Genomic DNA, 16,807 nt, shown 5'->3' on the forward strand with positions numbered 1-16,807 from the left:
AAGAATTTTGTTTTAATTTCAAAGATAATTTCAAAATGACTTATAAATAACTTTTAGACTTTCTCTGTAATTGCTCTGAATTACTAGTCCTCTCTTTGTCATATAATTTATTTGGACAACTATAAAAAAAAAAAAAAAAACTAGAGTTAATCTCATTTATACAAAAGATTATTGTCCTGAACAATTTTCTTATTTGTACACATCTCAGATTATAAAAGTACACCAGATAGAAAAACAAACATGTTTTCCATATGCCAGTCAAAAAGAAAACATGGTTACCAGGTTAGAAAAGAAAAGAAATAAAAATAGGAGCAATGTACCCAAGTCAAAAATCTAATTATTTTCCTTATTTGATCTTCTAAAAACATTTTTTTCGTTATTTGTGAAACCAGGAAAAGATTGCAGAAACTGCTGGCTTGTGGTTGGATGTGTGCTCATGTTAGATTTATTTTAGCAGTTTTTCTTTTGTTACCTTTAGTCATGTCATATTTACATACTTCAGCGTAGATATACAGTATGTAGATTGCAAGCTTTGGTTTAGCGAAAAATATTCCACGCCAACGACAAGTTATGTATGTAACGCAGTGGCATAAATTGTTTACTTAAAGGGGCAAAAAGCTAAATCGTTTCACTGCAAGGTTTGTTGTTGTGCACTGCCTGTAGACCAAAACAAAGTATCATGAGCCACACCGTCCTCTACCTCTTACCCCACCCCCCACTTGCCTCATCTGTGTACAAATATGTGAAGTGAAAACACACTGAGTAAAACAATATCACCATTTTGAGGAAAATGTTAAATTATCGTATAACATCTATGTTGTTATTTACTGTCCAGCAGAGGAAGAGCTAGCTCTGAGCCAGATTGTGGACCCTTTAGCTCTCGCAGTGCTCTTCTCTTTGGAAATACAAGGACAATGTTAATCTGGGTTATGCCACTTTCTTTATCCAGCAACTTCTTTGTCAATGACTAATGTGTTTTTTAAATGTAATATTGGATTTCAACTTGTATTTCATAGTGCTATTATATTTTTCTTTGTTTGTATGTGTTTTTTCCTATTAGCCATATTCTGTGATTATTACAATCCTGATGAAGAGTGTGAGTGGCATTATGCACCATGTGGAAAACCATGCCTGAAGACATGTAGGAATCCTTCTGGGACATGCTACAATAAACTTCCAGCCTTGGAAGGTAAGAATGATGAAAGAGTGTTTGCATTTTAATGTTGTAATTATTCATCAAAGACTAATTACTTAAATGCATCAGATTTAAGTTCAACTAAAAACACTCATAGTTGGTTAGATGGGTCAAGGCAGACTTTCTGTAAGCTACCTTTGCAATTTACCATAACATTTAACTTCGTAAGGTTGCTATCCAACTTGCCCACCTGAACGACCTTATCTGGATGAAGATATCATGAAGTGTGTGGCGGAATGTCCATGCTATGATGAGGAAGGCAACCGTTACAATGAAAGGGACCCCATGCCTTCAAATACAAACTGCAAAAACTGGTAAACTATCAATAACCATGATAATTCTGCAGTTTGTGTAAAGGTTTATGCATTACTGAACAACAAATACAAAGTTAGATATGTGATTTAATTTAGTTAATTAATTAATCTAAGATAAACCTATATTATCTCATTGAATTCCAGTGTTTGTTCTTCATCAAAGGAAAACTGTACCTATAATGTCCATGGTGAGTAGAATGAACACAAGAATAAACAATATTTCATTAGCTGTTTATTGTCCAAAGAGGACAATGACACTCAGAATAAATAGAAACAGTACGGATATACTAAGGAAAGATTTTTGTAAGACTTTGACCTGATTTTGCAGCTTGTACCTGTACCTATAATGGTACTGAATACAAATATGATGAAAAAATCTATGACACACATGATGGAGATGGCACCTGCTTCACTGCCATTTGTAGAGAAAATGGAACTATTTCCAGGATAGTGAAGCCTTGTACCACAACAACCCAGATACCAACATCTACAACAGCGTTTGTGTTTACCACAAATGGTAAGAATAAATTCCACTACACTCCGCTGGATCATTGATTTACACTTATAATTATTTTGATGGAAACTTGATCACTTAAACTGACATGGTTGAATTGTTTGTTCAACATTTTTTTTTTATCAGAAACAACCACAGCGCTGCCTGTCACAACAACTCATGTCCTTCCTACCATTACAACTGAAGCTATTACAACAATTCTGACTTTCTCAACAAGCACTCATTCAACAAAATTGAAAACAACAGTGTCACTATCAACAGGGTTCCCATCTACACAAATACCTACAACTACCACAACCACTCAAATATCACCAACAACAATAACACAAAAACCACCCACAACAATCACAGAAAAACCTAAAACAACGTATGAAAAACCCACAACAACTACAGCCACATCCACAAAGATAATCCCAACACCGACAGGAACAGAGAAACCCACAACCACTGGTCCAACAGGAAAGACCACAACCAAACTAACAGAAAAAACACCAACTAGCACAGAAAAATCCACAACAACCACTCAAACCCTAATTACAACCACAGCTACAGAAAAACCAACAACAGTAACTTCTACCACAGAAAGGCCAACAACACCAACGCCAACAACACCAACACCGACAACAACAGTCACAGAAACACCTACTTCAACAACTCCTGGCTGCTACGTTTGCAAGTGGTCAGATTGGATCAATAATCATTACCCTGGGCAAACTCCAAATGATGGAGACTATGAAACATTTGAAAACATTCATAATCCAGATGGTAGTCAGTGCAAAACCGCTCTGGAAATAGAATGTCAAGCTAAAGGCTATGAAAATACCTCTTTGACAGACCTAGGACAAAATGTAAAATGTGACAAAAAAGATGGACTGATCTGTCATAACAAGGATCAAATACCTCCTAAATGTTTTGATTACGAAATACGGGTCAAGTGCTGCATGTATATTTGTGGAACTACAAAATCAACCACCCCAGTAACAACAACGGCCCCTAGAACTAGTACAGTCACAGAAGGATCTACCACGAAAACCATAACTACAGAAAAACCTACAACAACAGTCACAGAAAAACCTACAACAAACGTAACAGCAAAAACACCAACACCAACAAGCACAGAAAAACCCACAACAACCACTCCAACCCTAATTACAACCACAGCTACAGAAAAACCAACAACAGTAACTTCTACCACAGAAAGGCCAACAACACCAACACCAACGCCAACAACACCAACACCGACAACAACAGTCACAGAAACACCTACTTCAACAACTCCTGGCTGCTACGTTTGCAAGTGGTCAGATTGGATCAATAATCATTACCCTGGGCAAACTCCAAATGATGGGGACTATGAAACATTTGAAAATATTCATAATCCAGATGGTAGTCAGTGCAAAACCGCTCTGGAAATAGAATGTCAAGCTAAAGGCTATGAAAATACCTCTTTGACAGACCTAGGACAAAATGTAAAATGTGACAAAAAAGATGGACTCATCTGTAATAACAAGGATCAAATACCTCCTAAATGTTTTGATTACGAAATACGGGTCAAGTGCTGCATGTATATTTGTGGAACTACAAAATCAACCACCCCAGTAACAACAACGGCCCCTATAACTAGTACAGTCACAGAAGGATCTACCACGAAAACCATAACCACAGAAAAACCTACAACAACAATCACAGAAAAACCTACAACAAAGGTAACAGAAAAGACACCAACACCAACAAGCACAGAAAAACCCACAACAACCACTCAAACCCTAATTACAACCACAGCTACAGAAAAACCAACAACAGCAACTTCTACCACAGAAAAGCCAACAACACCAACACCGACAACAACAGTCACAGAAACACCTACTTCAACAACTCCTGGCTGCTACGTTTGCAAGTGGTCAGATTGGATCAATAATCATTACCCTGGGCAAACTCCAAATGATGGGGACTATGAAACATTTGAAAATATTCATAATCCAGATGGTAGTCAGTGCAAAACCGCTCTGGAAATAGAATGTCAAGCTAAAGGCTATGAAAATACCTCTTTGACAGACCTAGGACAAAATGTAAAATGTGACAAAAAAGATGGACTCATCTGTAATAACAAGGATCAAATACCTCCTAAATGTTTTGATTACGAAATACGGGTCAAGTGCTGCATGTATATTTGTGGAACTACAAAATCAACCACCCCAGTAACAACAACGGCCCCTATAACTAGTACAGTCACAGAAGGATCTACCACGAAAACCATAACCACAGAAAAACCTACAACAACAATCACAGAAAAACCTACAACAAAGGTAACAGAAAAAACACCAACACCAACAAGCACAGAAAAACCCACAACAACCACTCAAACCCTAATTACAACCACAGCTACAGAAAAACCAACAACAGTAACTTCTACCACAGAAAGGCCAACAACACCAACGCCAACAACACCAACACCGACAACAACAGTCACAGAAACACCTACTTCAACAACTCCTGGCTGCTACGTTTGCAAGTGGTCAGATTGGATCAATAATCATTACCCTGGGCAAACTCCAAATGATGGGGACTATGAAACATTTGAAAATATTCATAATCCAGATGGTAGTCAGTGCAAAACCGCTCTGGAAATAGAATGTCAAGCTAAAGGCTATGAAAATACCTCTTTGACAGACCTAGGACAAAATGTAAAATGTGACAAAAAAGATGGACTCATCTGTAATAACAAGGATCAAATACCTCCTAAATGTTTTGATTACGAAATACGGGTCAAGTGCTGCATGTATATTTGTGGAACTACAAAATCAACCACCCCAGTAACAACAACGGCCCCTATAACTAGTACAGTCACAGAAGGATCTACCACGAAAACCATAACCACAGAAAAACCTACAACAACAATCACAGAAAAACCTACAACAAAGGTAACAGAAAAAACACCAACACCAACAAGCACAGAAAAACCCACAACAACCACTCAAACCCTAATTACAACCACAGCTACAGAAAAACCAACAACAGCAACTTCTACCACAGAAAAGCCAACAACACCAACACCGACAACAACAGTCACAGAAACACCTACTTCAACAACTCCTGGCTGCTACGTTTGCAAGTGGTCAGATTGGATCAATAATCATTACCCTGGGCAAACTCCAAATGATGGGGACTATGAAACATTTGAAAATATTCATAATCCAGATGGTAGTCAGTGCAAAACCGCTCTGGAAATAGAATGTCAAGCTAAAGGCTATGAAAATACCTCTTTGACAGACCTAGGACAAAATGTAAAATGTGACAAAAAAGATGGACTCATCTGTAATAACAAGGATCAAATACCTCCTAAATGTTTTGATTACGAAATACGGGTCAAGTGCTGCATGTATATTTGTGGAACTACAAAATCAACCACCCCAGTAACAACAACGGCCCCTAGAACTAGTACAGTCACAGAAGGATCTACCACGAAAACCATAACCACAGAAAAACCTACAACAACAGTCACAGAAAAACCTACAACAAAGGTAACAGAAAAAACACCAACACCAACTAGCACAGAAAAACCCACAACAACCACTCAAACCCTAATTACAACCACAGCTACAGAAAAACCAACAACAGCAACTTCTACCACAGAAAAGCCAACAACACCAACACCGACAACAACAGTCACAGAAACACCTACTTCAACAACTCCTGGCTGTTACATTTGCAAGTGGTCAGATTGGCTCAATAATCATTACCCTGGGCAAACTCCAAATGATGGAGACTATGAAACATTTGAAAATATTCATAATCCAGATGGTAGTCAGTGCAAAACCGCTCTGGAAATAGAATGTCAAGCTAAAGGCTATGAAAATACCTCTTTGACAGACCTAGGACAAAATGTAAAATGTGACAAAAAAGATGGACTGATCTGTCATAACAAGGATCAAATACCTCCTAAATGTTTTGATTACGAAATACGGGTCAAGTGCTGCATGTATATTTGTGGAACTACAAAATCAACCACCCCAGTAACAACAACGGCCCCTAGAACTAGTACAGTCACAGAAGGATCTACCACGAAAACCATAACTACAGAAAAACCTACAACAACAGTCACAGAAAAACCTACAACAAGGGTAACAGAAAAAACACCAACACCAACAAGCACAGAAAACCCCACAACAACCACTCAAACCCTAATTACAACCACAGCTACAGAAAAACCAACGACAACAACTTCTACCACAGAAAGGACAACAACAGTCACAGAGAAACCTACAACAAAAACAACAGAAAAAACACCAACACCAACAAGCACAGAAAAATCCACAACAGTCACAGAAAAACCGACCACAACGACCATAATCACTAAACCTACAACAAAATCCACAGCTGCCACTGAATCCACAACAACAGAAGCTACAACTACTCCAGAAATTGTTACAAATACAGTGGTTACAACATCACCATCAACAGGAAATGTGCTCTCTCCTACTACGACAATCACACAAAAGCCTACAACAAAAACAACCCCAGAAACGATCCAAACAACTACTTCTACCACAGAAAAACCTACAACAACAGTCACAGAAAAACCTACAACAAAGGTAACAGAAAAAACACCAACACCAACTAGCACAGAAAAACCCACAACAACCACTCAAACCCTAATTACAACCACAGCTACAGAAAAACCAACAACAGCAACTTCTACCACAGAAAAGCCAACAACACCAACACCGACAACAACAGTCACAGAAACACCTACTTCAACAACTCCTGGCTGTTACATTTGCAAGTGGTCAGATTGGCTCAATAATCATTACCCTGGGCAAACTCCAAATGATGGAGACTATGAAACATTTGAAAATATTCATAATCCAGATGGTAGTCAGTGCAAAACCGCTCTGGAAATAGAATGTCAAGCTAAAGGCTATGAAAATACCTCTTTGACAGACCTAGGACAAAATGTAAAATGTGACAAAAAAGATGGACTGATCTGTCATAACAAGGATCAAATACCTCCTAAATGTTTTGATTACGAAATACGGGTCAAGTGCTGCATGTATATTTGTGGAACTACAAAATCAACCACCCCAGTAACAACAACGGCCCCTAGAACTAGTACAGTCACAGAAGGATCTACCACGAAAACCATAACTACAGAAAAACCTACAACAACAGTCACAGAAAAACCTACAACAAAGGTAACAGCAAAAACACCAACACCAACAAGCACAGAAAAACCCACAACAACCACTCCAACCCTAATTACAACCACAGCTACAGAAAAACCAACAGTAACTTCTACCACAGAAAGGCCAACAACACCAACACCAACGCCAACAACACCAACACCGACAACAACAGTCACAGAAACACCTACTTCAACAACTCCTGGCTGCTACGTTTGCAAGTGGTCAGATTGGATCAATAATCATTACCCTGGGCAAACTCCAAATGATGGGGACTATGAAACATTTGAAAATATTCATAATCCAGATGGTAGTCAGTGCAAAACCGCTCTGGAAATAGAATGTCAAGCTAAAGGCTATGAAAATACCTCTTTGACAGACCTAGGACAAAATGTAAAATGTGACAAAAAAGATGGACTCATCTGTAATAACAAGGATCAAATACCTCCTAAATGTTTTGATTACGAAATACGGGTCAAGTGCTGCATGTATATTTGTGGAACTACAAAATCAACCACCCCAGTAACAACAACGGCCCCTATAACTAGTACAGGCACAGAAGGATCTACCACGAAAACCATAACCACAGAAAAACCTACAACAACAATCACAGAAAAACCTACAACAAAGGTAACAGAAAAAACACCAACACCAACAAGCACAGAAAAACCCACAACAACCACTCAAACCCTAATTACAACCACAGCTGCAGAAAAACCAACAACAGCAACTTCTACCACAGAAAAGCCAACAACACCAACACCGACAACAACAGTCACAGAAACACCTACTTCAACAACTCCTGGCTGCTACGTTTGCAAGTGGTCAGATTGGATCAATAATCATTACCCTGGGCAAACTCCAAATGATGGAGACTATGAAACATTTGAAAATATTCATAATCCAGATGGTAGTCAGTGCAAAACTGCTCTGGAAATAGAATGTCAAGCTAAAGGCTATGAAAATACCTCTTTGACAGACCTAGGACAAAATGTAAAATGTGACAAAAAAGATGGACTGATCTGTCATAACAAGGATCAAATACCTCCTAAATGTTTTGATTACAAAATACGGGTCAAGTGCTGCATGTATATTTGTGGAACTACAAAATCAACCACCCCAGTAACAACAACAGCCCCTAGAACTAGTACAGTCACAGAAGGATCTACCACGAAAACCATAACCACAGAAAAACCTACAACAACAGTCACAGAAAAACCTACAACAAAGGTAACAGAAAAAACACCAACACCAACAAGCACAGAAAACCCCACAACAACCACTCAAACCCTAATTACAACCACAGCTACAGAGAAACCAACAACAACAACTTCTACCACAGAAAGGACAACAACAGTCACAGAGAAGCCTACAACAAAAACAACAGAAAAAACACCAACACCAGCAAGCACAGAAAAATCCACAACAGTCACAGAAAAACCGACCACAATGACCATAATCACTAAACCTACAACAAAATCCACAGCTGCCACTGAATCCACAACAACAGAAGCTACAACTACTCCAGAAATTGTTACAAATACAGTAGTTACAACATCACCATCAACAGGAAATGTGCTCTCTCCTACTACGACAATCACACAAAAGCCTACAACAAAAACAACCCCAGAAACGATCCAAACAACTACTTCTACCACAGAAAAACCTACAACAACAGTCACAGAAAAACCTACAACAAAGGTAACAGCAAAAACACCAACACCAACAAGCACAGAAAAACCCACAACAACCACTCAAACCCTAATTACAACCACAGCTACAGAAAAACCAACAACAGTAACTACTACCACAGAAAGGCCAACAACACCAACACCAACGCCAACAACACCAACACCGACAACAACAGTCACAGAAACACCTACTTCAACAACTCCTGGCTGCTACGTTTGCAAGTGGTCAGATTGGATCAATAATCATTACCCTGGGCAAACTCCAAATGATGGGGACTATGAAACATTTGAAAATATTCATAATCCAGATGGTAGTCAGTGCAAAACCGCTCTGGAAATAGAATGTCAAGCTAAAGGCTATGAAAATACCTCTTTGACAGACCTAGGACAAAATGTAAAATGTGACAAAAAAGATGGACTCATCTGTAATAACAAGGATCAAATACCTCCTAAATGTTTTGATTACGAAATACGGGTCAAGTGCTGCATGTATATTTGTGGAACTACAAAATCAACCACCCCAGTAACAACAACGGCCCCTATAACTAGTACAGTCACAGAAGGATCTACCACGAAAACCATAACCACAGAAAAACCTACAACAACAATCACAGAAAAACCTACAACAAAGGTAACAGAAAAAACACCAACACCAACAAGCACAGAAAAACCCACAACAACCACTCAAACCCAAATTACAACCACAGCTACAGAAAAACCAACAACAGCAACTTCTACCACAGAAAAGCCAACAACACCAACGCCAACAACCCCAACACCGACAACAACAGTCACAGAAACACCTACTTCAACAACTCCTGGCTGCTACGTTTGCAAGTGGTCAGATTGGATCAATAATCATTACCCTGGGCAAACTCCAAATGATGGAGACTATGAAACATTTGAAAATATTCATAATCCAGATGGTAGTCAGTGCAAAACTGCTCTGGAAATAGAATGTCAAGCTAAAGGCTATGAAAATACCTCTTTGACAGACCTAGGACAAAATGTAAAATGTGACAAAAAAGATGGACTGATCTGTCATAACAAGGATCAAATACCTCCTAAATGTTTTGATTACAAAATACGGGTCAAGTGCTGCATGTATATTTGTGGAACTACAAAATCAACCACCCCAGTAACAACAACAGCCCCTAGAACTAGTACAGTCACAGAAGGATCTACCACGAAAACCATAACCACAGAAAAACCTACAACAACAGTCACAGAAAAACCTACAACAAAGGTAACAGAAAAAACACCAACACCAACAAGCACAGAAAACCCCACAACAACCACTCAAACCCTAATTACAACCACAGCTACAGAAAAACCAACAACAACAACTTCTACCACAGAAAGGACAACAACAGTCACAGAGAAACCTACAACAAAAACAACAGAAAAAAACACCAACACCAACAAGCACAGAAAAATCCACAACAGTCACAGAAAAACCGACCACAATGACCATAATCACTAAACCTACAACAAAATCCACAGCTGCCACTGAATCCACAACAACAGAAGCTACAACTACTCCAGAAATTGTTACAAATACAGTGGTTACAACATCACCATCAACAGGAAATGTGCTCTCTCCTACTACGACAATCACACAAAAGCCTACAACAAAAACAACCCCAGAAACGATCCAAACAACTACTTCTACCACAGAAAAACCTACAACAACAGTCACAGAAAAACCTACAACAAAGGTAACAGCAAAAACACCAACACCAACAAGCACAGAAAAACCCACAACAACCACTCAAACCCTAATTACAACCACAGCTACAGAAAAACCAACAACAGTAACTTCTACCACAGAAAGGCCAACAACACCAACACCAATGCCAACAACACCAACACCGACAACAACAGTCACAGAAACACCTACTTCAACAACTCCTGGCTGTTACATTTGCAAGTGGTCAGATTGGATCAATAATCATTACCCTGGGCAAACTCCAAATGATGGAGACTATGAAACATTTGAAAATATTCATAATCCAGATGGTAGTCAGTGCAAAACCGCTCTGGAAATAGAATGTCAAGCTAAAGGCTATGAAAATACCTCTTTGACAGACCTAGGACAAAATGTAAAATGTGACAAAAAAGATGGACTGATCTGTCATAACAAGGATCAAATACCTCCTAAATGTTTTGATTACGAAATACGGGTCAAGTGCTGCATGTATATTTGTGGAACTACAAAATCAACCACCCCAGTAACAACAACGGCCCCTAGAACTAGTACAGTCACAGAAGGATCTACCACGAAAACCATAACTACAGAAAAACCTACAACAACAGTCACAGAAAAACCTACAACAAAGGTAACAGAAAAAACACCAACACCAACAAGCACAGAAAAACCCACAACAACCACTCCAACCCTAATTACAACCACAGCTACAGAAAAACCAACGACAACAACTTCTACCACAGAAAGGACAACAACAGTCACAGAGAAACCTACAACAAAAACAACAGAAAAAACACCAACACCAACAAGCACAGAAAAATCCACAACAGTCACAGAAAAACCGACCACAACGACCATAATCACTAAACCTACAACAAAATCCACAGCTGCCACTGAATCCACAACAACAGAAGCTACAACTACTCCAGAAATTGTTACAAATACAGTGGTTACAACATCACCATCAACAGGAAATGTGCTCTCTCCTACTACGACAATCACACAAAAGCCTACAACAAAAACAACCCCAGAAACGATCCAAACAACTACTTCTACCACAGAAAAACCTACAACAACAGTCACAGAAAAACCTACAACAAAGGTAACTGAAAAAACACCAACACCAACTAGCACAGAAAAACCCACAACAACCACTCAAACCCTAATTACAACCACAGCTACAGAAAAACCAACAACAGCAACTTCTACCACAGAAAAGCCAACAACACCAACACCGACAACAACAGTCACAGAAACACCTACTTCAACAACTCCTGGCTGTTACATTTGCAAGTGGTCAGATTGGCTCAATAATCATTACCCTGGGCAAACTCCAAATGATGGAGACTATGAAACATTTGAAAATATTCATAATCCAGATGGTAGTCAGTGCAAAACCGCTCTGGAAATAGAATGTCAAGCTAAAGGCTATGAAAATACCTCTTTGACAGACCTAGGACAAAATGTAAAATGTGACAAAAAAGATGGACTGATCTGTCATAACAAGGATCAAATACCTCCTAAATGTTTTGATTACGAAATACGGGTCAAGTGCTGCATGTATATTTGTGGAACTACAAAATCAACCACCCCAGTAACAACAACGGCCCCTAGAACTAGTACAGTCACAGAAGGATCTACCACGAAAACCATAACTACAGAAAAACCTACAACAACAGTCACAGAAAAACCTACAACAAAGGTAACAGAAAAAACACCAACACCAACAAGCACAGAAAAACCCACAACAACCACTCCAACCCTAATTACAACCACAGCTACAGAAAAACCAACGACAACAACTTCTACCACAGAAAGGACAACAACAGTCACAGAGAAGCCTACAACAAAAACAACAGAAAAAACACCAACACCAACAAGCACAGAAAAATCCACAACAGTCACAGAAAAACCGACCACAACGACCATAATCACTAAACCTACAACAAAATCCACAGCTGCCACTGAATCCACAACAACAGAAGCTACAACTACTCCAGAAATTGTTACAAATACAGTGGTTACAACATCACCATCAACAGGAAATGTGCTCTCTCCTACTACGACAATCACACAAAAGCCTACAACAAAAACAACCCCAGAAACGATCCAAACAACTACTTCTACCACAGAAAAACCTACAACAACAGTCACAGAAAAACCTACAACAAAGGTAACTGAAAAAACACCAACACCAACTAGCACAGAAAAACCCACAACAACCACTCAAACCTTAATTACAACCACAGCTACAGAAAAACCAACAACAGCAACTTCTACCACAGAAAAGCCAACAACACCAACACCGACAACAACAGTCACAGAAACACCTACTTCAACAACTCCTGGCTGTTACATTTGCAAGTGGTCAGATTGGCTCAATAATCATTACCCTGGGCAAACTCCAAATGATGGAGACTATGAAACATTTGAAAATATTCATAATCCAGATGGTAGTCAGTGCAAAACCGCTCTGGAAATAGAATGTCAAGCTAAAGGCTATGAAAATACCTCTTTGACAGACCTAGGACAAAATGTAAAATGTGACAAAAAAGATGGACTGATCTGTCATAACAAGGATCAAATACCTCCTAAATGTTTTGATTACGAAATACGGGTCAAGTGCTGCATGTATATTTGTGGAACTACAAAATCAACCACCCCAGTAACAACAACGGCCCCTATAACTAGTACAGTCACAGAAGGATCTACCACGAAAACCTTAACCACAGAAAAACCTACAACAACAGTCACAGAAAAACCTACAACAAAGGTAACAGAAAAAACACCAACACCAACAAGCACAGAAAAACCCACAACAACTACTCAAACCCTAATTACAACCACAGCTACAGAAAAACCAACAACAACAACTTCTACCACAGAAAAGCCAACAACACCAACGCCAACAACACCAACACCGACAACAACAGTCACAGAAACACCTACTTCAACAACTCCTGGCTGCTACGTTTGCAAGTGGTCAGATTGGATCAATAATCATTACCCTGGGCAAACTCCAAATGATGGAGACTATGAAACATTTGAAAATATTCATAATCCAGATGGTAGTCAGTGCAAAACCGCTCTGGAAATAGAATGTCAAGCTAAAGGCTATGAAAATACCTCTTTGACAGACCTAGGACAAAATGTAAAATGTGACAAAAAAGATGGACTGATCTGTCATAACAAGGATCAAATACCTCCTAAATGTTTTGATTACGAAATACGGGTCAAGTGCTGCATGTATATTTGTGGAACTACAAAATCAACCACCCCAGTAACAACAACGGCCCCTATAACTAGTACAGTCACAGAAGGATCTACCACGAAAACCATAACTACAGAAAAACCTACAACAACAGTCACAGAAAAACCTACAACAAAGGTAACAGAAAAAACACCAACACCAACAAGCACAGAAAAACCCACAACAACCACAGAACAGCCCAGAACAACTCCATGTTCCTGCAAGTACTTCAATCAGGCTTTCTCTCCTGGTAAGTAATGACTTGTTGTTAGATCTTCATTATATCATTACTACATGTTAACCATATTCACATTTCTAATTAGAATTCCACTTTTCTAATTTGTCTGGAACAATTATTTTGTAATTCCTTGATGCTTTCAAGATATATCTGCTTTTCAGCATTACTCCCACCGCAAACCCACATTCATTATTAAACACTCTACTTCTTTAGTTAAAAGAACCTAGTAACTCAGGTCCAAGTTGTACTGATCCATAAGTTTGTTAAGAAGTACAGTATAAATATCTGAATGCATATTTGATCATTACCATCTCCATTACTGGTACCTTTGGTAGTCAAGTACAGCAGTCCCAATTTTGTTTATCTGTGGTATGTAAATCAGCTTGTAGAGTTCTAAAGCTCTAAAGCTCAGCAGTAACTGTATGCTTAAGTGCTCATTGTGAGAAAATAAGTGAACAGTTGTCATTAAGCATTGCATTAGGAAGACCACAACTTGTTTTTGTCTTTTTCACACAATATCTTGGCTTTAATTTCTTACAGGTAGCTTCATGTACAATAAAACTGATGCCGGAGGCTGGTGTTTCACTGCATATTGCAATTTAACATGCAATGTAGAAAAGCATGCCAGACCATGTCCCTCTACAACTCCACCTCCAACTACTACACGAAGTGCTGGCTCTACAACACACAGTGGCAAAACAGCATCTACTGTTAAGCCTTCTAAAGACTGTTTATATCTCAATCCACCTAGAAAGGTATCTCAGTTCATTTATATTGCATACTTTATGGCAATACACAATATATTTCTCAATGTTTTAACATCTCCTCTAAACTGTTATGGAAACATTGAATGATCATAAATAAAATGGTCCCAATAGCAAGATTTAAGTAAACTGGAACAGCCATTACCTCTTTAAATTTGGAGCTTTTTAAGACATTCATCAAACAAAGAATATTTGTTTTTGTGGATGGTTTGACTTTCTTTGTTTGGGGGGGGGGGGGGGCATGTGGCAGTATAGAGTTTGAGACATTGATTGTGCTGTAGTGGATGACATTTGACGTGGTGAAACAAATTTTTGTTGTGGCCACTTTTTATAGCAATGGTTTTACAGTATATTTTGCTGGTAACCAAGTTTAGTTAAACATCGTGCTTACTAAAACTAAACCACTGTAAGATTAAGATCCAATTCAGTTTTTTAGTCAAGCCAAGTCATCCATCATGTTTCTTTCATGTTTCTCAAGATACAAAGACACACATGCACAGAAGAGTTTTTTTGGGTGGGTGGGGTAGTGTGTTGTCTACTGTGAGAGGGGCATCAGGAGAGAGTGTGAGTAAGCCAAACTACAAAGTAAGTCACAAGTAGACACTTAAAACATAACTATGGGAATTTGTACACAATTGCTGTGATATAGCCATTAAGTACATCCCATGTTAAACAACATAGAGTATGTTCAATACATTGTTCACCCCTAGATGACAGTCACATGTAGAATTAGGCCGCTCCTTAGCAAATACTATGCATCAATTATGTCAGCATTAGAGAGTGTTTATACTTCATTAGACAAACAGAAGAACACACTGACAGACTTTTCTTGGTTGGAAAAAGGTTTTTGCTTGTCTCCTAACTGGTTTTTGTATTTGATACATTTACCAATTACACAAGTTCTCCAGCCTCAAATTTTCTTCAATTTTTCCATGGATACACTGTAGAGCATATACTGCATATATTTGGATTTTTTTTTTTCAGTACTCACCAGAAAATGTGACAAAACACAATCAACGTGCAACTATTAATTAATCTTAATCACTCATTGTTGACAGGTGGACAGAAGTTCACTTTGTCACAAAAATGTTCCTCCTCTGGCTTGTTTAGCATGACAATAATGTTCATCAAAGAAACTAAATGAAAGTTTCTCAAAGCTTAACAAGGGCTTAATATGTTCAATAGACACTACCGTTCAAAAGTTTGGGGTCACTTCCCTATTGAATCCCATGGCAAAGTGACCCCAAACTTTTGAACGGTAGTGTAGATTGTATGAAATTCCGGGTTTCAGTTTTTAAAAAGTTGCACATACGTGGGGAGCCTAAAATCAAAATATCTTACACTGACTGTTTTTTGATAAACTTACTATTTTGCTGTTTACAGAATGGTGAGTCCTGGAAACCAGACAAGTGCAGCACAAAAACATGTGTAGATGGCAACCTTACCATATCATATGTACCTTGTGATCTAAAGCCCACTCCTGTTTGTGAGAATGGGTACAAACCAATAAGGGTTAATGATACAACAGGCTGCTGTTTTCATGAGGAGTGTCGATGTAAGTCACACGGCTACGTACTGTAACTATATAAAAAATGTGTTATTCTTTCAATGATGTAGCACAGAGTGAAATAATTCTGATTATATTTGCAGGTATTTGCTCTGGCTGGGGAGATCCTCATTATGTGACATTTGATGGCCTTTATTACAGTTTTCAGAAAAACTGCATATACGTCTTGACCAAAGAGATCATTCCAAAGTACAATTTTACAGTTCTTATTGACAATGAAAACTGTGATGCCTCTGGAACTGTGACCTGTCCTAAAGCCTTGATTGTGTATTACAAAAACTATGAAGTCATTCTCACACAGAACAAAAAACCAAAAGTGGAGAACATCGTAAGAATTGCCATAACACACACCTTAGATATCCTTATATATCTGAATAAAATGCAGT

At 38.5% G+C, this 16,807-nt stretch overlaps 1 protein-coding gene across 1 annotated transcript in view; it reads left to right on the forward strand.

Moving 5' to 3' along the window:
* Window positions 1–16,807, forward strand: part of LOC121648116 (mucin-5AC-like) — a 36,317-nt gene that overhangs the window by 13,350 nt on the left and 6,160 nt on the right. The window contains exons 26-36 of the mRNA XM_041998063.1: window positions 1,061–1,189; window positions 1,365–1,509; window positions 1,654–1,697; window positions 1,838–2,026; window positions 2,150–2,519; window positions 6,282–7,308; window positions 8,572–10,243; window positions 13,479–14,102; window positions 14,631–14,845; window positions 16,238–16,409; window positions 16,505–16,749. Coding sequence (XP_041853997.1) covers window positions 1,061–1,189; window positions 1,365–1,509; window positions 1,654–1,697; window positions 1,838–2,026; window positions 2,150–2,519; window positions 6,282–7,308; window positions 8,572–10,243; window positions 13,479–14,102; window positions 14,631–14,845; window positions 16,238–16,409; window positions 16,505–16,749 — 4,832 coding nt within the window. The remainder of the gene's footprint in view (window positions 1–1,060; window positions 1,190–1,364; window positions 1,510–1,653; window positions 1,698–1,837; window positions 2,027–2,149; window positions 2,520–6,281; window positions 7,309–8,571; window positions 10,244–13,478; window positions 14,103–14,630; window positions 14,846–16,237; window positions 16,410–16,504; window positions 16,750–16,807) is intronic.

The sequence above is a fragment of the Melanotaenia boesemani genome, chromosome 10, assembly GCF_017639745.1.
Source record: "Melanotaenia boesemani isolate fMelBoe1 chromosome 10, fMelBoe1.pri, whole genome shotgun sequence".
Classification (NCBI taxonomy): domain Eukaryota; kingdom Metazoa; phylum Chordata; class Actinopteri; order Atheriniformes; family Melanotaeniidae; genus Melanotaenia; species Melanotaenia boesemani.